General features: G+C 41.4%; 2 protein-coding genes across 22 annotated transcripts in view; both read left to right on the forward strand.

Annotated features, from left to right (window-relative positions):
- NFYA (nuclear transcription factor Y subunit alpha) overlaps positions 1 to 25,453 on the forward strand; it is a 30,174-nt gene extending 4,721 nt beyond the window's left edge. For 2 of the 10 annotated variants that reach the window (XM_055406449.2, XM_055406451.2), the window contains exons 2-10: positions 3,513 to 3,660; positions 5,237 to 5,320; positions 8,226 to 8,372; positions 16,276 to 16,407; positions 16,612 to 16,717; positions 17,798 to 17,964; positions 19,240 to 19,413; positions 20,421 to 20,522; positions 22,833 to 25,453. In XM_055406449.2, coding sequence (XP_055262424.1) covers positions 3,586 to 3,660; positions 5,237 to 5,320; positions 8,226 to 8,372; positions 16,276 to 16,407; positions 16,612 to 16,717; positions 17,798 to 17,964; positions 19,240 to 19,413; positions 20,421 to 20,522; positions 22,833 to 22,886 — 1,041 coding nt within the window. In that variant the 5' untranslated portion in view covers positions 3,513 to 3,585 and the 3' untranslated portion in view covers positions 22,887 to 25,453. The remainder of the gene's footprint in view (positions 1 to 3,512; positions 3,661 to 5,236; positions 5,321 to 8,225; positions 8,373 to 16,275; positions 16,408 to 16,611; positions 16,718 to 17,797; positions 17,965 to 19,239; positions 19,414 to 20,420; positions 20,523 to 22,832) is intronic. The other 8 variants (XM_055406452.2, XM_055406453.2, XM_055406456.2 and 5 more) reach the window with 7 other exon arrangements.
- Positions 25,454 to 26,946: 1,493 nt separating this feature from the next.
- Positions 26,947 to 27,965, forward strand: part of LOC129543488 (adenylate cyclase type 10-like) — a 38,535-nt gene continuing 37,516 nt past the window's right edge. For 10 of the 12 annotated variants that reach the window (XM_088831052.1, XM_055406608.2, XM_055406610.2 and 7 more), the window contains exon 1: positions 26,947 to 27,129. In XM_088831052.1, coding sequence (XP_088687178.1) covers positions 26,973 to 27,129 — 157 coding nt within the window. In that variant the 5' untranslated portion in view covers positions 26,947 to 26,972. Of the gene's footprint in view, positions 27,358 to 27,965 lie in introns of all 12 variants that reach the window. The other 2 variants (XM_055406613.2, XM_055406614.2) reach the window with 2 other exon arrangements.

The following is a 27,965-nucleotide window of genomic DNA, read 5'->3' on the forward strand; positions in this document are numbered from 1 at the left end:
TATGCAATGAGAATTAACAGATTTACTTGTGTTACTGATCATGTCTGCCCCCTTTTGGCTACTGTATGTGTGAATCCAAATTATAGCTTGATGCGTATTTGGTGAGCATTCCATTAGAGCACCGGTGGTGAGCTGAAGAACCACGCGGCCATATATACCATCATGCTCAGTGGCATCGTAATCCTGTCACTCATTTATGGCTTTTACACTCTCATACTCTGTACCGATTCGGTTATAAGTAACAGACTTGATTGAGGTTTATTAGATTTTCCTCCCAACATTTAGTATAAAATTGTAAAGTTGAGTTTTATAATACCTGTGTACCCGTCATCTAGAATCTGCTCTTAATGTACTGTACTTTGTACTTGCCTTTTTAGAGAGGTATCTGTATATATCTGTGTTTCAATTTACTTCACCCATCAGTGCACTTCTTCCTAAATATTTGGGCATTCACCAATACTGAGACACTTTACAATTATGGTGGGTAATTCATCTCTTCCGCCATTTGTGGGGAGAGGTACATTGCTGCTATGATGTGCAGCTCATGTAATTCAATGTAACTCAAATGTGACTGTCACTCAAATTTTAGAATTTATGGAGGCCTAGAGAAAAGTTTGGGAGAAGATTTAATCAAGCCTTTATTCAGGGTTCTCATTATTACTTCAGTGTATCTGATCACGTCCTTATTTGGGAAAGGAGCTTTCAGCTGTTAAAGTGTACGAGAAGAGTAAATTTGGGCCTTGACTGCATATTTAATGATACTTGTTGTTATTCAGTCGCTAAGTCATTTCCGACTCTTTGTGACCCCGTGAACTGCAGCACGCCAGGCTTCCCTGACCTTCACTATCTCCCTGAGTCTGCTCAGCTCCTGTCCATTGAGTCAGTGATGCCATCCAACCGTCTCATCGTTTCTTGCCCTCAGTCTTTCCCAGCATCAGTCTTTCCAGTGAGTCATTTCTTCACATCAGGTGGCCAAAATATTGGATCTTCAGCTTTAGCACCAGTCCTTCCAATGAATATTCAGGGTTGATTTCCTTAAGGATTGACTGGTTGGATCTCCTTGCAGTCCAAGGGACTCTCAAGAGTCTTCTCCAACACCACAGTTCAAAAGCGTCAATTCTTCAGTGCTCAGCCTCCCTTGTGGTCCAACTCTCACATCCATACATGACCCCTGGAAAACCCATAACTGACTATATGGACCTTTGTCGGCAAAGGATGTCTCTGCTTTTGAATCCACTGTCTCGGTTTGTCATAGCTGTTATCCCCAGGAGCAAGTGTCTTTCAGTTTTGTGGCTGCAGTCACCGTCCACAATGATTGTGGAGCCCTAGAAAATGAAACATGACACTGTTTCCACATTTTCCCCCTCTGTTTGCTTTGAAGTGATAGGGCCGGATGCCATGATCATCGTCTTTTGAATGTTGAGTTTTAAGCCAGCTTTTTCACTCTCCTCTCTCACCTTCATCAAGAGGCTCTTTAGATCCTATTCACTTTCTGCCATTAAAGTGGCATCATGGGCATATTGGAGATTGTTGATATTTCTCCCGGCAGTCTTGATTCCAGCTTGTGCTTCATCCAGTTGGGCATTTCGCATGATATGTACTCTGTGTATAAGTTAAACAAACAGGGTGACTGTATACAGCCTTGGCTCGCTCCTTTCCCAATTTGAACCATCCGTTACTGCATGTCCGGCTCCAGCTGTTGCTTCTTGTCCTGCACACGGGTTTCTCGGGAGGCAGGCCAGGTGCTGTGGTATTGCTGGCTTATTAAGAATAGTCCACAGTTGTGATCCAAACAAAGGCTCTAGCGTGGTCAATGAAGCAGAAGTAGATTTTTTGGCGGGGGAGGAATTCCCTTGCTTTTTTTTTTTCTTAATGATATTAAAAACTTGCAAAATTTTTAATGTTTGAAGTAATTGTAGAGACATGTAACATTGTGATAAAATGATAAAGACAAAAGAATCCTTACTTTTTGGAGGCAGATGCTGAAGTATTTATGGAGCTATGGAGTAATAAGGTGTCTGGGATTTGCTTCAAAATAATGCAGTCCCCAATGGGGTCACGAAGAGTCAGACTCGACTTGGCGACTGAACAGCAGCAATGCAGGGGCAGGTTGGGTGGGAAAATGGATGAGATATGTGTGAAATAAGATTGACCATGAGTTGAAAATTGTTGCAGCGGGTGATTGCTATGGGGATTAGGTGGAACATTATAGTGTTCTCACTTTTGGGGGTATATATTTGAAAATTGTCATTAAAAAAGTAACAAAGTGTGAGGTATTATCAGGCATTCAGATTCATGACTGAGGAAAATGTAGATTCTTTTCAGAGAAAATAATAGCCTTGATATGTAAAATTTTCTTGTATTTAATCTGCAAATAGCATTTATGCCGTTTCTGTAATTCCTTTTTATTTATTGCTCTGAATTAAAACCCAGACTCCTAAACCTTCACTGTGTCTTTCTCACATAACGCTGATAGGCAATCTGTTGACTTCAGATCTGGGTAATTACGTACTAAATAATAAACCCTGAAATTTTAAATTGCATATCACATGTAGTACAAATGTGTTCCAAGTTAAAGGCACTGTTCTCTGAGGTTCCCTGAAATCTGTGTTGAATGGGCCTTGTAAGAAAGTGATGCTGCAGCTTAATGAGGATTTCTAAGGGGCAAGTGTTGCTCTAGTAGTACTGAAAGGGAAAGTTGCTGATGAGAGATGACTCAGCATTTTTAAATATGTTAAATAGCATCATCAAGATGCTGTTTAACTGTTGGGGAATGTTTAACAGGATTCCTACATGCTGTTTCTCACAAGTTCTTTGTTTCTTTTCAAGTGAAACAGCAGGCTGCTCCCAGGAACTGAGGTCATCGTGTGAGACAGGCTTGAGTCTCCTTTAGTAAACATTCTCTTTATGACAAAACTGCTTAGTCTCGCCCCCCTTCTTGAGATATGGACTATCTCCTGGCCTTGTGACCAGCATCATCCCTCGTTCCCTTGGTGACGGTCACTGTATGTTTGGTTTTCCAATCTTTATTATTGACGAAATTTCTTGTACTCCAGCCTATATATACTCACAGAGAAATCATTAAAGCACCTTTGCTCCATCAGAGCTTGGGTCCCCGTGTCTGTCTTTCTCTCTCTCTCTCTCCCTCTCCCCTCGGCTGGCATTTGGAGCGCAGAGACCCGTCTTGCTCACTCTCCTGCCCGGGCTTCTAAGACCCTCTCGAGAAGGCACCCTGTGCCTTCAGCCCCTTGAGAGGGCGCCCGGTGCGTTCGTGAGAGACGCAAGTCCCGTATCAAGGACTTTATTGGTTTTCTGTGTAAACCAGAGAGTATCAACCCGTTTCTCTCTTCCACTTTCTTATTGTAGCCTCCGGACCGCCAGGTCCTGGTCCATTAAAGGACCCCAACAACGTTAAATGTTAATATGTTAATGCGTATTAACAATGAATTAAATATCTTGTGAGGCCTTAACTAAGAATCTCACTTTACTTTCTTTTCTTGCCTCTCTAATAGGAGTGTATCTTGCAGTCTTCTAGGATCTCCAGAGTGAAACTGACTGTGGACAAGACTCTGACTTGGAGGGACCATGGAACAGTATACAGCAAACAGCAATAGTTCGACAGAGCAGATTGTTGTACAGGCTGGACAGATTCAGCAGCAGGTATGGAAGTAAAACTGCTTTAAACATCACAGCAATGGAGGTGATAATAGCACTTCTCAGTTCTGGATTTGAGATGCATCAGATCTTCTAGTGGGTCTGGTGACTTGTGCTAAAGTACTTTTTGAAGATTGGATTTATTGTGATTTCTCCGATTTTCTCTATTCAGAAGTCCATCCAGTCCATGACTACTTAGAATTTGATGTCATGGGTTCCCGATTTAATAAACTGCCCCCTTTTATCTTAGTAGAAATCAAAAATACCTAGTCTGTTTTCAGATGGAGCTTTGAAGGGTGGTTTTGTTTTCCTGGATTAAATTTGGTTGTTTCTCTTATTGATTAAGCCATCCTGTGGTCTGGTAAGGCTTTGGCCACAATCGACAAACCAAGATAGCTTCTAAGAAATCCACTATTTAATTTGATCCATCACAGTGTTTATTTTGAAAGCTCTAGTTTAATATGAAGATAATAGGTATCCACACTTATGGATAAGCACGTATTAGAAAGGATTTCTGCTGCTGGTTTATTCTTAATTAAGATAGGTTGCCTTATTGAATTTATACACAGATTGCATTTTCTGATGATATATACCTGGGTTTGTTTTAGGAAAACTTCACTTGTTTTTCCTCCCTAGAAGAAAAAAAATTTATTGTGCATTGATTTGGCCTGTAGGCCAAAAAATTGGAAACGTTTTGTTTCCAAAATGGGACCTAGATAATATAGAAAAGTCATTAATCGGGGGTGGGGGGGGTAGGTGGGCAGTGGGTGTTTTGATGGTGAGTTGTTCTATCTAATGACGAAAGGAAGGAGCTACTTTTTATTAAAAGAGATTAATCGTCAAAATCCCTTTGCTGGCTTTTCCTTCCACACAACTATAGCTTCTTTAAGCTGCCTTGATAGAAAGGGAGATTCCACAGAGGACCCTCCATTCATTCATACCAGTGCCCTACTGAGTGAATTCTTGCTCTGCCTGAAGTTACTACTAGGGGTAATAAAAATGAAGTTGAGTCTATGAATACATTGCTTTGCTTCTAAGGTAGTCCAACTGAGTAGGAATAATCCTAGTAAGGACATGAGAGCAGTGACCTCATGAAGATGTTTTTGGCTCATAGTGATTGCTTTATTCTTCCTTTCTGGTGATTGCATTCAAGTTCCAGAAGTTCTTCATTTGAGCTTCTAGGCTGCTAAAGCCTGATGAACTATTTTGTTCTTGTGAACTCATTTGAGAAAATAAAAAGAACGTTAAAATAGCTGCATGCAGAAGGATCAAATGCTTATTTTTGGAGGGAAGGACTGCATTAAACATTTTTTGTTAATGATGTCCACTACATCGATTTTTTTGAGTCATGGAAGTGTATTTGAGTTCTGCTCTGGAGACAAAAGGCTGTAACTTGTAAGACAGAAGTCTGTAGTCTGTTCCCGTCACCAAAAAAGCTTCAGAGTAGGGAGTCTCCAGGCTGACAGTCCTGTGCAGGGCGGGGTGCTGAAAGCGGACCCTTGCTCTCCCACACGAGGCCCGGGGTCCCCTGAACCGTCATGCCCTCGCTGCGGCGTCTCACGCTCTCCGTTCCTGTCCCCAGCAGCAGGGCGGCGTCGCTGCTGTGCAGCTGCAGACTGAGGCGCAGGTGGCGGCCTCCGGCCAGCAGGTCCAGACCCTCCAGGTAGTGGTGCTCCCCCCGGCTCCGTGAGCCCTGCATGGCCTGCCCTCGCGCCCGCGGCCATCCTGCCAGGGCCTGGCAGAGGGATGGCAGGGCCCGCTGCATGCCTGTGATGCTGCTAACGTGTCTGTGAGGCTGAAAGATGCCTGTTGCCTAACGTGTTGTGCTCAGTCATGTAGTGATGCTGTGCCAGTTTTCTGAAAAGTGCCATTTGGCTAGTATGTTGTTTGGGGAATACCTGAGAACAAATCAGTTGACGAAATTCTTACAAGTGGCATTAGAACCTATTTAGAGCTCAGATTCTGTAATAAGATTGCACGGTAAATTTTCTTGAACTTTGTGTTATGATAATAGAGAAGAAAATGTATACTGTTTACTAGGCTAGATTGTGCTTTATTAAAGGGATAACTCAGATATAAAATAATGATTGCGTTTGACAAGATCGATCTAATCACTGAATCTTGTTAATCTCTGCTGTCCTCTCACTACTTTTCTTGGGGAAGTCATGACCTTATTATTGGAGTTGCAGAGATTGCCCCATAGCTCTTGGTTAGACAGAAGAGGTATATGCTGTCTGTAAATCCTAGGTATAACCACCGTAAGAATTCCTACTTAAACAATGCAGTTTCTTAACATTATGTATGACCAAGTTAAATACCTAAATTATGGTTATATTTGGGCCAGTTCCTATGTAAACAGAAGAAGCAAAAGTCTTTTCTGTATTTATTAGGTTACTTTAACGAAAATGACCATATTTTTGAAAAATTGGCAAAGTTCAAGTGCCCTGCCTTTTTTCCTCCTCTGAATGGAAGTGAGTAAGACCTAGAATGTAGAACTGGCATCTCACTTTCCTATTTGTGCTGCTTAGCAAGCATCCTGCAGTGAACTATCCCTTATTGTAGTCATTTTACTTTACCCTTTCAGCCCTGCTCCCATAACTGCCACTCTTAATGTTTGATGATATACAGCCAATTCTGAACATAAGTTAAAGCTGAAATAAGCTGAGTTTGCAGGTACTCCCAAACTATTCAAATCTCAGAGTTCAGCAGCTTGATACTCATATTTTTCATGCTTGCTTCATCTTATTGATACATAAAACAGTATTGTCATTAACACTTGTGGAATGGAAATGTAACATGCTCTTAACTGTATGGCTTCTTGTCTGATGCATGTATCCTTGTATCATCATATGTTGTAAAAACAGCAGGTTCCTTGGAGTCTCAAATGGTTCATCATGTGCATATATAGCCTGTCAGCAAAGGGAAAAGTTAAGATGATAGCCAGAAAATTACAAAAATAGTTGCCTTAAAACTTGTGTCCTTCTTATGTAGATTTTACTTAAAGAAATGGAAGCACTTTATGGAGATAATAGAAACCTTTCCTCCAGGGCTCTATTATTTGTGAAGAATTTTAAATACTTCATTCAGTTAGTCATGCAATAAATATTTTTAAAAATCTTTCCTTATAGAGCATGTAGAAGCATTAGTATAGCAAAGGGAATCTGATTTGGGATGGAGAAGTGAGAGGAGAAAACAGGAGAATCAGATTGTAAAGTCTTTAAAAAGTAAAGTGGAATTTGTCAATGAGCAGTTTAACAAAACAGAATTTGAATGTTCCTAAAGATATGCTCAATATGCTCATAGGGGTGGGGGGAGGGCTTAATATCTAATCTACTAACCTAAGACAGATTGATCTTTTAACTAATTACTGTTATTTGAGCATACTTTCACTGGCATTGAGAATGATTACTTCAGATATACAAATTTTCTTTTGATCTGTTACAAATAATTCCTCAAAACAAAGATAGAATCTGAAAATGAAAGTTTTGGATTTTCAGCTATTTTGTTGAACATTTCAATTCACATCTAAAGTGGTTTGGTTTTTGGCTTTCAGAATGCATTCAGGTAGCTAGACATTTTTATATTGGGACTCAAGATGTTACGGAGAAGGCAATGGCAACCCACTCCAGTATTCTTGCCTGGAGAATCCCAGGGACAGAGGAGCTTGTTGGACTGCCATCTGTGGGGTCGCACAGAGTCGGACACGACTGATGCGACTTAGCAGCAGTAGCAGCAAGATGTTACAGCACTTTCAGTGCCCTGGGTTTTAGAGTGATGCATTTACTCATTGGAGATTGAAAGTTGAGAGTTTTTTGGTACTGTTGAAAATTTGTATAATTTTCATGTTTTTTTTTTTAAACTAAAAGAACTATGCAGATATTGCAGGGTCCAGTGTGAGCAGTCGCACCACAAAAATTGTAAATTGACCAATATATTTCTAGGCATTTTTACTAGTGGCCTCCTTAAAACAACCCCAGGACAAGAATTCTCAGTGGTGAGGTAGAGAGTAAAAGGTATGTGTTTCATTTATGCTTGAGAAACTGTAGGGAGGAAGGGTATTCTATATAAGCTTTTGGAGCTGCTTGATACCTCACCTGAAGTCATTGCCAGGTACAGTTTGATTTACTCCTTCCAAGTTATTTAGAATTTGCACTCCGACCACCATCCCCACCATCAGCCCTCCTTCTCATTGCCTACTCTCCAGTCTTCACCCAAGACTATTCCTGGATATTGGACTGAAAAGGCAAATAGTCTTGATGATTTGATTAAATACTTCTCATGAGTTTAGCCTGTATTCGATGATAAACACCTTGTATCTATTGAGACCTCCCAAAGACTCTGCTTATACCCCATTTTATCTGACTTTTAAGTATTCAGCTTGGCACTTAGTTACAGATACTGTATTTTCGAAGAAGACTACTTAAGGATGAGGACCTGAAATTATTTTCTTAATGTCTCTCCTACTTTTTCCTCCTCTAGCAAGACAGCAGAGTAGTTGCAGTGACTGTCTTTAGGTAAAAACCATTTTGTGTCTTTTGTTATTTCATTGTTCTTATTTTACTTTATTCTAGGTCCAGGGGCAGCCATTAATGGTACAGGTCAGTGGAGGTCAGTTAATCACATCAACTGGCCAACCCATCATGGTCCAGGCTGTTCCTGGTGGACAAGGTCAAACCATCATGCAAGTACCTGTATCTGGGACACAGGGTTTGCAGCAGGTGAGTGGTATTTAAAAAAAAAAAAAGAATATTAGAATACCAGAACAGAAGTTTTAAGAAATAAGTTGTTGTAAATTGAAAATTGATGTTGTATTTAATTGCCTCTTACCTTCCTTTTGCATTTAGTTGCATTTAGTCAGTTTCCCCTCTTTGTAGTGTCAGTGATAGAAAGTAGAGCTATAGAGAAATTGGACATCCTGATAAGGACTAAGGTATTAAAGATGATCTTGAATCAATGTAAATAATACAAAAAGAGAGCTTGCTAAGTCATTTCAGTCGTGTCCAGCTCTGTGACCCTAAGGACTGTAGCCCACCAGACTCCTCTGTCTATGGGATTCTCCAGGCATCAATACTGGGGTAGGTTTGTTACCAAAGAGTGTGGAGTGTCTGGCTGCTCACTGTTCAAAAACCAATAAACAGGCCAGGTTGGTGGAAGGGAGACAGGGAAGTTTTCTTTGGTTCAGATGCTGGCAACTAGGGAGGGGAAGGGCGGGGGACATCTGTCCAAGGCTGACTTTCTCCCCACCTCCCCGCCAGTGGTAACCAGTGAGGCAAGAGCTTTTATAAACAGAAGGAGGGGCCTACATACAGGAACAGCACAGTCAGCTCTGACAGTCATCTTCAAATTGCTCTTCAGTGGTCTCACCAGCATCATCATAGTTGTTTTAGGTGTAGTTAATCTTCAGTTCCGGGGTCTGTTTTTCCCATTTCTTTGTGGCCAATTCTTGGAATTGTGGCAGCTCATATCCTGGGGACAGTCTGGTCATCATGTAGTTAGTTAACTTCTCCACCTGGTGTTTTATTATCTATAGGACAGCTTACAGGATATAGCTCAGAATATTATCTATAGACCTTGAGAAAGAACTAAAGGTCCTTGACTGTGCTTAATGACTACATTATTATTATTAATCTCCTTTGACTGTTTTCCTTTGTCTCCACATTTCTCACTTCTCTGTTTGAACTTATTGTTTGACTGAGTTTTCCACAAACACCTGGCAGGCAGAGGACATGGTTGGGGCAAGAGTCCTGTTCCGTTTCAGGTTGCCATGCTCCCCTCTCGGGGATCTTCCCAACCCAGGGATCAAACCCATATCTCTTACATCTTCTGCATTGGCAGTCAGGACCTTTACTTGTACCACCTGGGAAGCCCTTATAAAAAGAGTATCCAGTTTAATAAAAGTCATCATCAATGTGTCCTTTGTTGGCTCTTCTGGGCACTGAGGGGGGAAATTTATAGTCTGCTTTGGAGATTGTTGTTTTGGGTCAGAAATGTTATCCTTTTCATTTCCTTCCATGTTATTTATAACTTATCTAGCAAATGATGAAAATATTTCAGTCCAAGCCTATCACACACACCTCAACCTATACTTAGAGCAAAATTTATAACCTTGAATATTTTAAAAGAACTGAAAATAAATAATATTTTTTTTTAGGCAGTTAGGACAAGAAGAAAATGAGCAAAAGATAGGTTAAAATTAATGAAGTAGAAAACTAACAAAAATGTGAAAAACTAAATAAAAGCTGATTCTTTAAACAGACATGTAAAGTAGTTAGGTAAATTCACTGGAAAGACTGATTCAGAAACAGAAATCAAAAGTAAAATTACAGGCATTTTTATCTTGTTGGCAGAAATTTAAAACACTGATTATATCCAGGGCTAGAATGGGTGTAAAGAAAATGAAACACATTATTTTTGTTGATTTTCAAATTGTAAAGGCCTTTTGGAAGGTATCTCGCTCTTGAATACCTAAGCCTTTTGATGTACCTGTCCCACCTCTGAGAATCTATTCTATAGGAAGAAAAGATAAATGTGTCGGGAGAAACATACAAAGACATTTATTGCAGCACTGTACTAGCAAAAACAAAATTGTAGCCTGAGTGTCTGTTGGTAAAGAATCAATCGAATACGTCATACTATATTCATATGGTGTATTATGTCCTTGGACTTCCTCAGCAGCTCAGCAGTAAAGAATCTGCCTGCAGTGTAGGAGACGCAGTGGACTCAGGTTTGGTCCCTGGGTTGGGATGATCCCCTGGAGAAGGGAATGGCTATCCACTCCAGTATTTTTGCCTGGAGAATCCCATGGACAGAGGAGCCTGGTAGACTACAGTCCATAGGGTCACAAAGAGTCGGATATGACTGAAGTGACTCAGCACACATTATGTCCTTGTTTAAAAGGATGAACTGTTGACTCTGGGGGAAGGGTTAATAATGAAGTATTTTTAGTGAGAAATAATTTACAGAGAAATGTACGCTTAAGTCATTTCATCTTTGTATTAATAACTAATAGCCAGTGAGAGAGTGTGTGTGTATATATATATGTTTCTGAACTTTTTACTAAAATTTTCTAAAGCTACTTATATCTTCTGTGATTTCATTAATATCTTCATTTTTCTGTAGTAATGTAATATGAAGTGAAGTCTGGGTCGTGTCTGACTCTTTGCAACCCCATGGACTGTAGCCTACCAGGGTCCTCCATCCTTGGGATTTTCCAGGCAAGAGTACTGGAGTGGGTTGCCATTTCCTTCTTCAGAGGATCTTCCCCACCCAGGGATTGAACCCAGGTCTCCCACATTATAGGCCACCAGTTGAAAAAAAATTCAGCCGTGCTTGATAATCAAACTTTTAAGTTTTGCATATTCCCTTGTGGTTTTGTGCACACCTCTTGGGCATAGTTGTACACAAGCATATAGTTTTATTGTTGTGTGTTTGGTGTTTTTGTTTTACTTCCTTTTATTTTTAAATTCCTTCATAATAGTCAATTTGATGAATCAGAATTGCTAATTTCACTGTGTACTTAGAGATTTTTTTTTTCCTTGTTTTTGCTTTTATAGGTAAGGTTACTATAAATGTGTTTGAATTTTATAGCTTTATTTTTTCACTTGAATTTAGTCTTAGGGGAGTATTTTTGGGAGTGGAGGAATTGGTTTGGCAAAGGGTAAGGTCATTTTTAAGGCTATCAGCATATTTTTGCCAAGATAGAGTTGTAGTCAGGATTAAAAATAGTTTCTGCATTTCTCCATGCATAAATGTATGAGTCTTTAAATATACTTCAGTGTGTGTACTTGCCTCAGTTTCACACTGCTATTTCATTTCTGTCCTTCCTCTCTGCCTCCTTTCCAGTTCCCCCACTTGGCATGCCCTCTTTGTTGAATAGAGACAGTGTGATGCAGAGCTAGGAAGACTGTATCAGGAATGCAATGACCTGAATTCATTTGCAGGTCTGCCATTACAGACTTTTTGATATTGGCCAAGTTCTTTGATTGTTGGTTTTCTCATTTGAAAAATGCAGTTTATATCAGGTGATTGCTAGTGTTCATTTCAGCTGTAAATTCTGTGGATTTTGTAGGATTTTTTTTTTTTTTGGCCTTTAAGAGAAGACGTTGAAAAGATTATCTTATTCCCCTCACTCCAGGCAGCACTGTAACTAGTCAGGCCATCTTGGAAAGATTGTTCTGCATGACGTGGCTCTAGGAATGATTCCATAGCCTCCCATAGAGCACTTAACATTTCAGTCCATTGTTATTAGAAGTTACTTTAGTGTGTGTCTTTAGTTTGAATAACCATGTCTTTCAGAAGTGTACTTCACCTTTTTTTGGATTGTACCTTCTCTTTTAGAATTCCAGTTAAACCTGTGCTCTCTCCTTAGATTAAGGTCCATGGCTTGATATAGACAATGGAGTAGAGAGCCAAGTAATGGAGTAGAGAGCCAAGAAATAGATGTAGGGAAATTGGTATACAACAAAAATAGTATAAAGTTTCAGTGAAGAAATGGTTCAAGAATGGTATCAAAATGGAAAATTGATCTCGACCTCATACTATATCAAAAATACTTGTTAGATAGATTACAGATCTAACTATAAAAAAAGCATACTTGCTGGGTCTGCGGAGCACTCCCCTCTTCATCAGTGGAAGGCTTCCCATGGTGGACATCTCCACTTCAAGGAAAAGACTTTCTCCAAGTCTGTGAATACCTTCGAAAACAATCGTATGTGATACCTAGTCTTCATCTGATGACATCTAACAACCCTAAAATGGACTGTTGCCACACTTTGTACTTTAACTATGGACATAACGTGACTTTTAATTTTAACTTGGTTTAATGACTATTTTGCCTTGCATCTGTAACTGTGTAACTAGATTTGTTTCTAGTAGCATGAAAGCTTTTAAGTTTCAAATGGTTGCTCAAACTCCTGCTGCTGCTGCTGCAGATTCCTCCAACTACTATTTGGGGCCCCTGGATCAGATATCCTCAGTGTGAGGATCAGGAGAATATGTTGCCTCACCAATTTAGGGACAACGCCCCTTGTCAGCTCGGAAGCAGTTATGGAATGAAAATGACGCCCCTTTTCCCTAGGCAACATAATTCTCCTAAAAGAAAAGAGGGGAATGAGAAGGCCGGGGTCTCCAAACGGAGGAAATAGCCTGCAAGTGTCAGACATTTTTATCTCTCTTAAGCGGCAGGAGGAAACAAACTAGATACTTTTTTCTTCTCTATACAAATTTAAAAGGAAGTTTCTTTTAAAACACTGTGTTGCCATAATGACACCTGGTTTCACCGGAAGTTAATTATTCTCAAATCTTGAGTTAACCAATGCGTTTTTCTTATGGAAATGTTGGTCTTAAGATATGTTAATGTACTACGCGTTTACCCCAGACTCTATCTTCAAGTTGGTTCTGCCAAATGGCTCAGGGCCTACTTGATAAACCTCTATGTTATACTCAGATATTGTTCCCTTCAGTTCAGTTCAGTCGCTCAGTCTCGTGTCCGACTCTCCGCGACCCCATGAATCACAGCACGCCAGGCCTCCCTGTCCATCACCAACTCCCGGAGTACACTCAAACTCATGTCCACAGAGTCGGTGATGCCATCCAGCCATCTCATTCTCCGTCTTCCCCTTCTCCTCCCGCCCCCAACCTTTCCCAGCATCAGAGTCTTTTCCAGTGAGTCAACTCGTCGCATGAGGTGGCCAAAGTATTGCAGTTTCAGCTTTAGCATCAGTCCCTCCAATGAACACCCAGGATTGATCTCCTTTAGAACGGACTGGTTGGATCTCCTTGCAGTATAAGGGACTCTCAAGAGTCTTCTCCAACACCACAGTTCAAAAGCATCGATTCTTCGGCGATCAGCTTTCTTCACAGTCCAACTCTCACATCCATACATGACTACGGGAAAAACCATTGCCTTGACTAGACGGACCTTGGTTGGCAAAGTAATGTCTCTGCTTTTTAATATACTATCAAGGTTGGTCATAACTTTCCTTCCAAGGAGCAAGCGTCTTTTAATTTCATGGCTGCAATCAGCATCTGCAGTGATTTTGGAGCCCAAAAAAACAAAGTCTGACACTGTTTCCACTGTTTTTCCATCTATTTCCCATGAAGTGATGGGACCAGATGCCATGATCTTATTTTTCTGAATGTTGAGCTTCAAGCCAACCTTTTCACTCTCCTCTTTCACTTTCATCAAGAGGCCTTTGAGTTCCTCTTCACTTCCTGCCATAAGGGTGGTGTCATCTGCATATCTGAGGTTATTGATATTTCTCCCGGCAATCTTGATTCCAGCTTGTGCTTCTTCCAGCCCAGCGTTCCTCATGATGTACTCTGCATATAAGTTAAATAAGCAAGGTGACAATATACAACCTTGACGTACACCTTTTCCTATTTGGAACCAGTCTGTTGTTCCATGTCCAGTTCTGACTGTTGCTTCCTGACCTGCATACAGGTTTCTCAAGAGGCAGGTCAGGTGGTCTGGGATTCCCATCTCTTTCAGAATGTTCCACAGTTTATTGTGATCCACACAGTCAAAGGCTTTGGCATAGTCAATGAAGCAGAAATAGATGTTTTTCTGAAACTCTCTTGCTTTCTCCATGATCCAGCGGATGTTGGCAATTTGATCTCTGGTGCCTCTGCCTTTTCTAAAACCTGCTTGAACATCTGGGAGTTCACGGTTTACATACTGCTGAAGCCTGGCTTGGAGAATTTTGAGCATGACTTTACTAGCGTGTGAGATGAGTGCAATTGTGCGGTAGTTTGAGCATTCTTTGGCATTGCCTTTCTTTGGGATTGGAATGAAGACTGACCTCTTCCAGTCCTGTGGCCACTGCTGAGTTTTCCAAATCTGCTGGCATATTGAGTGCAGCACTTTCACAGCATCATCTTTCAAGACTTGAAATAGCTCCACTGGAATTCCATCACCTCCACTAGCTTTGTTCGTAGTGATGCTTTCTAAGGCCCACTTGACTTCACATTCCAAGATGTCTGGCTCTAGGTCGGTGATCACATTATCATGACTATCTTGGTCGTGAAGATCTTTTTTGTACAGTTCTTCTGTGTATTCCTGCCACCTCTTCTTAATATCTTCTGCTTCTGTTAGGTCCATACCATTTCTGTCCTTTATCGAGCCCATCTTTGCATGAAATGTTCCCTTGGAATCTCTAATTTTCTTGAAGAGGTCTCTTGTTTTTCCTATTCTGTTGTTTTCCTGTATTTCTTTGCATTGATCACTGAGGAAGGCTTTCTTATCTCTCCTTGCTATTCTTTGGAACTCTGCATTCAGATGCTTATATCTTTCCTTTTCTCCTTTGCTTTTTGCCTCTCTTTTATGTAAAACCAAACTATTTGTATGGTAATCTGCCGTTCTACAAGATTCAAGCTAATCATTTTATGGCCCGGGATGTCATCTGGTGTCAAAATTATCCCAAACGCATCTGTTGGGTGAGGGGCGTGGTGCCATTCTAAGCCTTAAGACATTCCTTTCCTTCATTAACAGACAGCTAGTGACTATATAACATCCAGCTGAAGACTAGCAGGGGGGCACTCTTTCTGCCCCCTTCTGAGGTCTATGTCAGAAGCTTTCTCTATCTCCTTTATCCTTTAATAAAACTTTATTACACACACAAAAAAAAGCATACTTGGAAACTTTTATATTCTGTTCATAGGAATATTTTCTTTATGATGTGGGGTAGAGAAGGATTTCTTAAAAAAAAAAAAACAATTTTATAACTTTAAAAATTTGGTGTATGTCAAAATATATCGTAAAATAAAAGTAGAAGACATAATTTGGAGAATGTATTTTAACATTTAATGGGGTTTTTGTCCAGAATACATTTTTTAAAATTCTTTATATGTGTTGATATGAAAGTAACAGTCACATAGAAAAATGGGCAAAGAATATGAATAGATAGAAGAGGAGGAAACCCTATTGACCAATAATAGGTATTCCTTGCTATCCAAAACAGGTAGAAATAGATCCAGGTAACCAGATAAATTTCTTGTTTATTTACCAACATTTTCTAATTTAATTTGTTAAATTTCATTGTTGACTGCAGGGGTATCTAATATGATAAAACCCCTTTCTGTACAAAATCTTTCAAGGATTTCATGTGTTTGTGTATTTATAGAATCCTGGCTAGAAAATTTAGAAGTTACTTAATAATTTTTTTCAATATTTTGTTAAAAAAAACTTCAAACATAGACAAAAGCAAAGAGTGATTCAGTGAATCCTCATCACCCGTTTTAACACACAAACTAGTATTTTAATGTTTAAATCTATTTTCTTCTATTTTCCCTGACTCAAGGATTATTTTGAATATATACACTACCATTTCATGTATCAAAAATACTTCAGGGTGTATTTTTAAGTGAATAAGCTTTAAGGAATATATTCCCAATGCCAGCAATATCATCTTTAATATCATCCAGTATCCAGACAGTGATCAAAATTCCCCAGTTTCATAAATGGAAAATACATTCTCTCTAATTCATAAGCGAGCAGAACAGGACTTGAGTTTTTTTTTTTCCTCTCCAGAGCATTTCCTGCCTTCTAGAGGAATTTGAGTAACACTCCAGGACCAATGGAGACCAGTGTCAGCAGGGCACTCATCTTGGTGTTCTCTTCTGCAGATACAGTTGGTCCCACCGGGACAGATCCAGATCCAGGGTGGGCAGGCCGTGCAGGTGCAGGGCCAGCAGGGCCAGACCCAGCAGATCATCATCCAGCAGCCCCAGACAGCTGTCACTGCTGGCCAGACGCAGGTAACTCCACTGTCTCCACGGCGTCAACAGAGGAGCACAGCTGCTTTGGGAGGATCAGACAGCTGGGTAGAGTATTTCACACGTAGTAGAAATGGGGAAGAAAACTATCACAAAAATGCCTTTTTCTTAAAAAGGACTGCGTGGTCCTTTTTTCTTCTGGTGTCTTTGGAATTATTAAATTGTGTCATGATTTATTTCCTACAGACACAACAGCAGATTGCTGTCCAGGGGCAGCAGGTGGCACAGACTGCTGAAGGGCAGACCATCGTATATCAGCCAGTTAATGCAGATGGCACCATTCTCCAGCAAGGTACAAGTGCCCAGCATTTCTGTGGGACTTTTGGGAGCATCCTGTTCATCTTGAGCAAATGACTGCTTTAGAAAGTTTTTGGTGACCTCTATACAACGTACTTTTAAAACAACAACAAAAATGATTTCCTTTAAGTCTCCCAATCTGTGACCAGTGTTGATTCCATTTGTAGGAGAGCTGCAGTAGTTGTTAAAGACGGCCACTGTGACCCTAGTATATAACGTTTCTATCCTAAGAACTGTTCTCTAAATGGAAGATTAGAAATACGGAGTTTCTTTAGTGATAGAGAAATATATCATTGCTGCTTTTTTCCTTTTTCCCCCCAGGCTACTTCATTGTTAATTTATTCCAAAAGACTTATATTACCACTGTGTATGCAGCACATTACTTGAAAACAGTTTTCTTCTCAAAGACACTCTCGTCTAGTAAGCGAGACATGAATGTGACCAAATAAATACCGTGCAGAACCCTTATTAGTGGTATGTCTTCTGTGACTGAAGGTTTGACTTGTGATTAAAATTTGGCAGTAGACAAGATCCAGTGAGTCCAAGCAGTGTGCTCTCCTATGACACAGGAGAGAGCCAGAACGGGCATAGCTCAGAGAATGATGAACAAATCCTCAAGTGCTTCTGTTGAAGTTTGGTGGCTTGGCATGCCTGGTTTAATTTTAGGATTTAGTCCTGTAGCTGTCTGACTCGGTTTAGAGTAAACAGTTTTTCTTCATCCTGAAGCAGGTCATTTATATAAGAACAGTGGCTATAGCTGAAGTCAGACTGACTCATAGCAAGGGAAGCCTCCAAAATATTTGGTCACCTATTGAAAACTTTTTCGACTCAGTATAGGTAGTTTTATTCAGAACTAGAACCCATATAGTTATTAACATCTCTAAACTTGTGATTACTTGGATTATATACAGCAAGCCAGGCGGAGAATGGAAGAGTACATTTTCTCCCCTTGTGCTAAAAAAAGCATGTTTTTCCAGGATTAATAAGTGTGTGCCAGATAGAAGAGGGACTAACTATGTTCCCTTCTTTCTGTATACCTGTTTTTTTGTTTGTTTTATGTTTTATTTTCTTAAAGTTACAGTCCCTGTTTCAGGCATGATCACCATCCCCGCAGCCAGTCTGGCAGGAGCACAGATTGTTCAGACGGGAGCCAACACCAACACGACCAGCAGTGGGCAAGGGACTGTCACTGTGACACTACCGGTGGCAGGCAATGTGGTCAATTCAGGCGGGATGGTCATGGTGAGAAAACTGATTTTTCATTTCGTTGTTCTCCTCTATAGTTTATTTTTCCATACATCTTTGTCTTTGAAAATTTATTCAGCTTGTGTTTTAAAAATCTCTCGTGAAGCTTGTGTATAATCCTGACCTCTTGAGACTGAGATTAATCCCTTAAGACACAATAGTCTTAGCAAACATTACAGTAAACCGTAACTCATTCTGTGTACCTGCTGTGTGCCAGGGACTATTCTAGGTGCTAGAGATATAGCAGAAGAAAAGCAGATGTAAATATTCACTTTTGTGAAATCTTATTCATAATTCAAATGAAGAGCATTACAGACTACTAATCTTTGGGAAGTAGAAAGTATATGGCCCAAAGTGGGTGAAACAAAAACGTTCAAAATTAGAAAGGTGTAGTCAATAGAGAAACCAAAAAAATGTGTGATATAAATATACTGGGAAGAGGGGAAGGAGAGTTGACTGTAAAGTCATATGTCAAAATAGGGTGTCAGTGTACAATACCTAAAATGGGTAAACTTAAAACTGCAATACTTTGGTCACCTCATGCGACGAGTTGACTCACTGGAAAAGACTCTGATGCTGGGAAAGGTTGGGGGCGGGAGGAGAAGGGGACGACGGAGAATGAGATGGTTGGATGGCATCACCAACTCTGTGGACATGAGTTTGAGTGTACTCCGGGAGTTGGTGATGGACAGGGAGGCCTGGCGTGCTGTGATTCATGGGGTCGCGGAGAGTCGGACACAACTGAGTAACTGAACTGAACTGAAGAACAAGTATTAGAAACCTACACAGAAGTGGAGGAGTCCACTAGAAGAAACAATGTAGCCATTCAAAGTTGTTATTATTGGGACAGTAGTGGAACTGGATTTGTTCCGGAAAATGTGGGTTGAATTGTATAGTAAGTTAACAATTATTTGGTCAATTTGAACCTACCTTCCTTTGTGTTTCCTTTGTGCCCTTTTACTGCCTGTGATTACTGTTCATGACCATTAGATGGCAGCAGACATTCTTAGAAAACGGAGCTATGCGTGGACAAAAACCTGGACAGAGTTACGCTGTTTCTTAGTGTGGGTCCTTGGCCCCATATTACAGAATCATCTGGAACATTTGTTTACAATGAGGGCCTTAAGTGTAAATGTTCTCCAGGAATCTGCATTCAACAAGTGCCCTATAAAGCTACTCGTTATAGCATTCAGAACAGGGACCAAGAAATTGTTTCCCGTGTCCATAGTTCACGTTACTACTTAATAAGCTCTGATTTTTCTCTTCACACAGATGGTACCTGGTGCTGGCTCTGTGCCTGCAATCCAGAGAATCCCTCTCCCTGGGGCGGAGATGCTTGAAGAAGAGCCTCTCTACGTCAATGCCAAACAGTACCACCGTATACTTAAGAGGAGACAGGCTCGGGCTAAATTAGAAGCAGAAGGGAAAATTCCAAAGGAAAGAAGGGTGTGTATAACATTGGGACGGATACAGGATGAGAACAGCAGGGTTCTACTTTTGAAATAACCTTTTATGTGGTTAGTTTCCTTGAGTACCTTCCAGACTTTGAAGTTAGATAGCTGTTACCTTTTGTAATGGTACTTATTATTGCTATATGGAGCTGCAACTATAATATTTTAAAAATAACTACAACATAAATAGCGTTTTATTGTTGTTGGTTTGTTTTTTTGTTTTTTTTTTTTTTAATCTTCCATAAAGTCCAGAGGTGGACTTCCCTGGTGGCTCAGACAGTAAAGAATCCGCCTCCAGTACAGGATACCCAGGTTTGGTCTCTGGGTTGGGAAGATCCCCTGGAGAAGGGAAAAATGGTTACCCACTCCAGTATTCTTACCTGGAGAATTCCATAGACAGAGGAGCCTGATGGCTGTGGTCTGTGAGGTTGCAGAGTCAGACATGACTGAGCAACTAACACAAAGTTACAGAGCAAAGATACATTGTCTTGGGCTGTGGTAATCCACAAGACCACTCTCCTCCTGTTGTATTGCCCTGATTTCTTAGTATGCTGTCCAGAGTCCAAGATGACCACCTGGGCTCTAGCCAAGGAGCAAAGGGAATAAGGAAACTTTCTTTCAAGGAAACATTCAAAAAGTTCCAAAATTTAATTACATGGCCACACTTACCTGCAAATAAGGCTAGGAAATGCAGTCTCTTTAATGAGACTGTACCAGCTAAAATTTGGTTTGTTACTAAAGCAAAAGGGAGGATATATATTGGGAGGTAGGTGGTGATCTTGCTATATCTTTGGGGAATCTGTATTTAGTTATTACTCATTTGGCATTTACATTCTTAGGATAGTTAGATACGGTTAGCTGCTGTTTGTGTTTTCTCCCAAGATTTCTCCATAATACAAGGTCATAATTGCCCCTGGTGGCTTTGATCACAGCCGTCCTAAACTTTTGAGTATTGGAGAGCTATCCTGCTTTCAGTTAGTAACTTGGTTTCTCTTGTTTTAGAAATACTTGCATGAGTCTCGGCACCGTCATGCCATGGCACGGAAGCGTGGTGAAGGCGGACGATTTTTCTCTCCAAAGGAAAAAGATAGCCCTCATATGCAAGTAAGAGGATTTATACCTTTTATTGTTAGCTTTATTGCCTTGAATCTTCTTGGGTGGAAGCCTTCACAGTGTCCTCTTGCTATTTTCACACTAGGGACTAATCAGTCTGTAAACTGGATGCAACATTGTGTATCTTAGGATCCCTTTCTTCTTAAAAGAACTAAGATGATCCAGTGGGCTTTTTTCCTCTCAGTCTTTTCCAGTTACTGCTATTAATTCCTTCTTGAAATTCTCACTGTTTTTGATTTTCAGAGAACAAGTTTATTCCCTAGTGTAGTAGTAGCAGCAGCTAACACTTAACTGCTGTGTGCCAGCCATTACGTTAAGCACTTTCATAACCATTTTATCACTGAATCTTTACAATAGCCTTGACCCCCATGAGGTAAGAATTACAGTTTCCGTTTTACATTTGAAAATGAGGTTTAGAGGGGTTAAGTCATTTGCCTACAGTAAAATATCTTAATAAAATGGTACAACTGAAATTCGTACCTAGGTTGTGTAATTCCAGAAGTTAGTCTATAACCCTACTGGTTCTTACATCTAATTCCACTGATTGTATCTTATTGGCATTTCTAGTCAATGTGTCCAAAGTAGAACTCTTGGTTTTTTATTTTTAAAACTAAACCAGACACTCATCTCAATAAGTCACATGTCCCTTCACCCAATTATTAAAGCTAGAATTGGCCAGTTTTTGAAGTCCTCTTGGTTTTAACTCTTAAACTATACTCCGAGTCAGCTTCCTTTTTCCCTCCCAACTGCTATCAGGCTAGTCTAACCCTCTCTTTGCTTCCGTAAGGCCACAGCTGCCTAGTCTCCCTTCTTCCCCTCTTGTGCCCCTCTACCTCACTCTGCACAGCTTAGTGTGCATATCACATCACATCACCAGCCTGCTCCCTTCCACTCCTGCCCTTTCCCATTTGCACACAGACTAAAATCCAAAGTGCTTGCCATGGCCAGCTGGGCCCTGTAGGATCTAGCTCCTGCCCACCTTTGGCTGTATTTCCTCCTGCTTCTTGGTCTTTATGCCCTTGCTCTACTGTTCAAGAACCTCTGTCTTTAAAATAGCTTGTCTGTAAAGCTTTTCATGCCCTCGTTTTGCATGACTGTCTCCATATCTTTTAGGTCTTGGTTTCAGTCTGAGAGGCCACATCCAGAGGTCTCTTCTACTCCATTATTTTCTCACATCTTCCTTTTGAGTGTATTAATAATCATTTTATGTGTTTAACTGTGCAGTGGTTGTCTACTCTAGACTATAAGCTGTGTAGAGAGTCAAGAATTGTTGTTCCCCATTGTATTTAGCATAATACCCATTCAAGAATGAGCACCAGTAAATTTTTGTTGAATAGGTTCCTCCCATTCTGTTCTTCCCATACAGAAGCTTTATTCTGAAGACCCATCACATTCCAGCTTTACTGTTGTCCAATCCATCTTTATCAGATAGTGCTTTTTTAATCACAGTGCTTAGTACATGGTGAGAACTCAGTAAATGTTGGTAATTGGTCTTCCTCTTTGATCTAGACTCAGCCTCTTGTCCTGCCACCCCTGGAAATGTTGCAGCTTTTTCTTGGCTCATGCCAGTTGAGGCTTCAAAGCCTTGTATGGAGGAGCTGACGGTGGTGGTTGTGTAGTGGGCTTTTGTGTTTATGGCAGCACTGCATGGCTTGCAGGATCTTAGTTCCCCGACCGGGGAGTGAACATAAGCCACAGCAGTGAAAGCGCCAGACCCACCACTGGACCGCCAGTGAACTCCCACAGACTGATCTTCCTTTAACAGTGCAGGGTTTTTGTAAAGGCAGGCAGCAGGCAGAGTTTAGTGGAAAGAAGATTAAGTTGGAGCCAAGAGATTTGACAATTAATTCTTGCTGGGCTTGTCACTAACTTTTTGATTCTAGTCCAGGCTTCAGGTTTATCTGCAAAATGAGTGCATTAAAGTACATAAAATCCTATGTCTTTTCCAGCCTTGCCAAGTGCTCGGTATTTAAATAATGAAAATATACAACATGACTCGGTTTCTCTAGGTCTTTTTTAGCCACCTAGGGATCCTTAATCCTTAAGTGTGTAGAGCACAGCACAGGTGTTAAAAAAGTGAGATACTCAGCTCTGGAGTGTTCAGTCATGGAATCCCCGGCCAGACTTGAAGTCTTTTTCTAAGAATGAAGTTCATTCTCTTCTTTCCTAATGGAATTTCATTGGAGTCCATGTATGCAGACATAGTGTTTGTGTACTTCCCTTGGTGATAAGTAGTGAGAGCCATGAATTCCCAGTTGCTTTTGCAAAGGACTTTTAATTGTTACTGTGCTTTCTTTGTAGGATCCAAATCAAGCAGATGAAGAGGCTATGACACAGATCATCCGAGTGTCCTAACCCCAGGCCATGTGATGGAGCTGATCAAGGCCATATTCCTCACACTGTTTCCCACTGTTCCAGGGAAATTGATCAACTCTTCCGATGGGACACTGACGATCACATTCTGCCCTTTTCTATAGGACAGAAACCACTTAGTTTTTAATAAGTGGCTCAGTATTATAATTGCAAGGATGTCTGGCAAACTGAAGTTGCAAGCCTTTGTCTCACCCTTTCAGTCAGGACTTACCTCAGACTGTTGCTGACATTGCCATTTCATGGATTGGGATGATGCACGGGACTCACGCCAGCCCAGCAGGACAGACATAGCACTTGTGTCAACCGGTGATGCCAGCCAGCTGTCTGAGCAGAGGAGAGCAGCCTTCTCAACCGAAACTGCAATTGGGGGAGCTGCAGCCCGTTACTTCCCATGGATTCTGAACAGCATCCATCCCTCTAATGGGAGATCTCAGGCTGACCGATGGACCTTTTGTATTCAGAGATGGTTTCCAGGCAAGGAAGCTCCATCTCATGATATGGAAACAATAAATTCTGAGATACATTCATCTAATCTGTGGTAATAATAAGAATCTCTTCTACCCAGATGGTAGGTTGGGATTTTTGGACTCCAGCCAAGAAAAAGCTAACTCTGGGGATAGAATGATAAAAGATTCAAGCACTAAAAACAGAAATTGCTGGATCTCTTGGCTTTCACAAGGTGTGGTCTACTTGTCTGTCTGGTGACAGGTCATACTGACCATAGTTCTTGCTGAGGCTACTTGTAAGACGATTTTTAGGGTACTGGACCTTGAAACTGCCTTTCCTTAGTAGAAAACAAAATTATACAACTTCTGTGCTGAAGTACTGAGGACATGTATAGTAACTCCACAACAGCAAAACTAGAAATTTTCAATCATAGGCTTTGTGACAGCATTTGGGAAATAGAAAGGTTCATGTGTGTTTCAGTCCAGAAGGACAAAGAGTAGTATATGAACCCTTGTGATGTCATATAGCATGATTTGCCAGTGGATGGATGCCTAGGATGGATCATAATGAAGAGAAGAATTTACATTTATACTGTAACCTTTTAACAAGCATGGAAAGGGAAGTCGGAGATTTGATCTTTGACAATTTCTGGAAAGCACTGTTCAGTCAAGCTAGCTGGGACATAATCCAGATTGCCTGCTAGAGTGTGAGGTAGACGTTGGCTTCACTCCTGCTGTACTTTGTGCTGGCCCAAGAGAGTGAACATTCTCATTCTTCCCATGGCAGCTGATTCTTTGGTACCAGTTTCCGTTCGTTTCCCCTTCTCTCCTTTCTTGTGCAGAAAGGCTTTCACTTTGCATCCATCTTCTGGGGATAAAGTGCAGACTGGAGATAGAGATTCCTGCAGGGTCAGGAGCAGGGCTGAAGCCACCAGAGTGAGCCTGAGAAAACCTCAAAAAAAAATGTTTCTTTTCCAGATGTGGAACCCTGGGAGAACTAAGGTGATTTCAGAAGAGTTGTTGGGGTGCTTTTTGTTGTTGTTGTTTAGAAACAAGGAAAACTTTGTAATTCTTTCAAAGAACATTTGGTTTTGATTTCAATACCAAGACTAGGATGGGCTCTTTGTCATCATTCTAGCTGCATTAAGAGGAAAAAGAAATTAAACCCACCAAAGAAAACAACACAAAAGGAAATCAATGTAATGGTACAAAAAAGAGGTACAGAGCTGTGCAGAGAAAGCAGGAAGTGAAGTATGTCCCTACTCCCTTGAGTCTGCTCATCTGTCCTGGCTTCCAGATGTCAGGAGGGGTTGACCCTTTGGTGTTGACTTTATTTGGTAAGCCCCAGGTTCTTCAGATGACAGATTACTAAAAACAATGAGAAGTTTTTATCCTTTGGTTTTGTTTAGGAGTCTTTAAAATGCAGAGTTCAGAAAGAAATTCCTCAGACCTAATTTCTAGTACTTAGCCAACAACAGTTCTAAAATGCTATTTATTTGTGTCTGTAAGATTGTATATATACTACCAACCTCATATTGTTGTGGATTTTTTTCTCACAAGTTTGAGTTTGGGGTGTTTTTTTTTTTTTTTTTTTTTTTTTATGAAAAGCTTCAGTTGTCATTTTGTCATTGCATTTCAGATAGCTCATGACTGTTTTATTGTGGTCATTTTAGCACATAATAACCCACAAAGTGGGGGTGAGGTTTGGATTCTTTTCTTTGTTACTAGAAGTTCTTTTATTCATTTGTCCTGTGACTGTAGTGATGCAAAAGGAGTGAATGGATGAGTGAATAATTGGTTTAATACATAGTTATTTTACTTAAGTGCTTTTTTTGGCAGGATAATTGTAAATGTATATATTTTAATTGCACTGGTACATTGAACATGTCAGTGTCTATACCACTGGACCAACAAAGCATTTTTAGAGCATTTTTCTGGCTAATGGATGTCTGGTAATAATGTCTTGATTTTCCTTCGGGACTCAACTACATAGAAGGGTTTGGGGTTTTTTTTCCCCCCTCAGCAGTGGAAGCAGCACAGGTGATGGATCATTGATGTCATTTCAGTTGTTATTTTTTAAAATAAATACAAAAATGCTAACAAGTGTCTTGAATTTTGAGGAGTCTACATCCCATGGGTTGTAGATTGTGTTTATTATGTATTGCAGTCTTTTGTAAACACATGTGCTCTATGGACTTGTGTGTTGCCCCTTCACTTCTTTTTCTGCCCTTTTGGCCCTCCCACTCTACTGAGGAGATACTACTGTCACCTGTGGGTTGATCATACATTTATCTGATATTCTCAATGGATGTGTTCATTAAGAGGCAATAACTCCATGAGTAAAACTAGCCCTTTGAAGTGAAGTCGCTCAGTCATGTCTGACTCTTTGCGACCCTGTGGACTGTAGCCTACCAAACTTCTCCATCCATGGGATTCTCCAGGCAAGAGTACTGGAGTGGGTTACCATTTCCTTCTCCCCGGGATCTTCCCGACCCAGGGATTGAACCCTGCATTGGAGGCAGACGCTTTAACCTCTGAGCCACCTTTCAGTTCAGTTCAGTCGCTCAGTCGTGTCCGACTCTTTGCGACCCCATGAATCACAGCACACCAGGCCTCCCTGACCATCACCAACTCCCGGAGTTCACTCAAACTCACGTCCATCGAGTTGGTGATGCCATCCAGCCATCTCATTCTCTCTTGTCCCCTCCCCCAATCCCTCCCAGCATCAGTCTTTTCCAGAGAGTCAACTCGTCGCATGAGGTGGCCAAAGTATTGGAGTTTGAGTTTTAGCATCAGTCCTTCCAATGAACACCCAGGATTGATCTCCTTTAGGATGGACTGGTTGGATCTCCTTGCGGTCCAAGGGACTCTCAAGAGTCTTCTCCAGCACCAGCCACCTTTAGTTATCACCAAAACAGCATTGACACATGTAGAACTAAACACGGTGAAGATGTGATTTTTAATTTCTTTATGCAGAAAAACAGACTCATTTCTGTAATTGTTAAAAATCCATAATACACTCATCCTCTTATTGCTTAGTGTTTTAACAAATAGGAACCACAGACCGGCAACCTCAAAATAGTACCTTTTCACACAAAAGTGCGAGAAAAACAGCTCGGAAAATACTCCCATGATACCGAATGACCTGGCAGACAGCAATAATGGAAGAAAAGGGCTGCCTGTGTTAAACAGCCTTAGTCTAACAGCATTAAACTTAAAAACCATTCTGAGTTTGCTCGTCAGATGCCAAATGGAATTCGCCCCTAGAAACTAAGATGACCCAACTTTCAATGCGGGTGAAATGAAAAGGACCGCCCTTTCGATACTTAACCCAGTTGATCAGTTTCATTGTAGAAGCATTTTCATGTTTGAAACATTTTAAAATGTCAACTTTTGCTCCTTCGAAGACACCGCCGAGCCCGCCTTCCGCCCCGCCTCCCCGCCCACCGGAAGCCGGAGCTAACGCTAAAGCGCAGAAAAACATGGGACCGGTCCCAAGGGACTCCGCACTGATTGGTTGGTGGGAGGGACCAGTCAGGGCCGTCGTTGAGGATTGGCTACTACGTGGAGGAACCCCGTTTCCGGTAACTCGACGGGCGAGCCCGCCGCCGCCGCCGCCGCCATGGCAACTGCCAAGCGGCTGGCGGCGCCGCCTCTATGGCCGGTAGAGGCCAGGTTGGCGGCGCTGCTTCCCGACCTACTGGTCTTCAGGAAGCCCAGGGGATCCGAACCCGAGCTCGCCACGGCCCAGGGCGTCCTCCTTGGCGTCCACGTGACGGGTGAGGGCGAAGGGAGACGCGTCGCTCTCCCGACCTGCTGGAGGAGTGGCCGTTGGGCTTCAGCTCTTCTGGGCCGCGGCGGTTACGGGCGTGGCCCCGGGGTGAGCTAAGGGAGAGTGTATCTGCTCTTTTCACCGCCTCCGCCGAAAACTAGAGGGCCATTTGCAGAACAGGAGGACGCCTTTTCGGACGACCTGGCGTAGCCCTGGAATTCACTTCAGCGACGATGTAATTGAGAAAAAGGGGAAAGGATTTTTCAGGGTCATAAGGCAGGCTTTGAACCCAAGTATTTCCCAACCTTGAGCATTTTCCATTAAACATTCTGCTTCATCCAGTGATTCTATTTGCTCAGTTAATTCCTATTTTGGGTCTGTAAGTAAGTGCCCGCCATTGTTCTAGGAGCTGAGACGTAGCAGAGGGGCTTTGCAGGTGGCGTTAATGGTACTGCTTGTCAATGCAGGAGATATTAAGAGACCTTGGTTTGATCCTTGGGTGGGAAAGATGCGTATGAGGAGGGCATGGCAATCCACTCCAGTATTGTTGCCTGGAGAAGCCCATGGACAGAGGAGCGTGGTGGGCTGTAGCCCATAGGGTCACAAAGAGCTGGACAGGACTGAAGTGACTTAATATGCATGCACAACTGCTATGAGAGCCATTCATTTAACAAATATTTTTGGAGCTAAGTGTGTCACGGATATGAAAATGAGTGAGTCACGTGTCTGTCCTCGAAAAGCTCTCCGTGAGTTTTCCATAAGGCTTTAATCCATTTTCCTTGTCAGTGGTTTCTCTATCCCTCACGTGGGGCAGGGGGTATCCCACAGTTTCCCTGGGCCAGG

The sequence above is a fragment of the Moschus berezovskii genome, chromosome 23 (assembly GCF_049115385.1).
Source record: "Moschus berezovskii isolate FMDL1 chromosome 23, NW_MosBer_1.0, whole genome shotgun sequence".
In the NCBI taxonomy this organism is placed as follows: Eukaryota; Metazoa; Chordata; class Mammalia; order Artiodactyla; family Moschidae; genus Moschus; species Moschus berezovskii.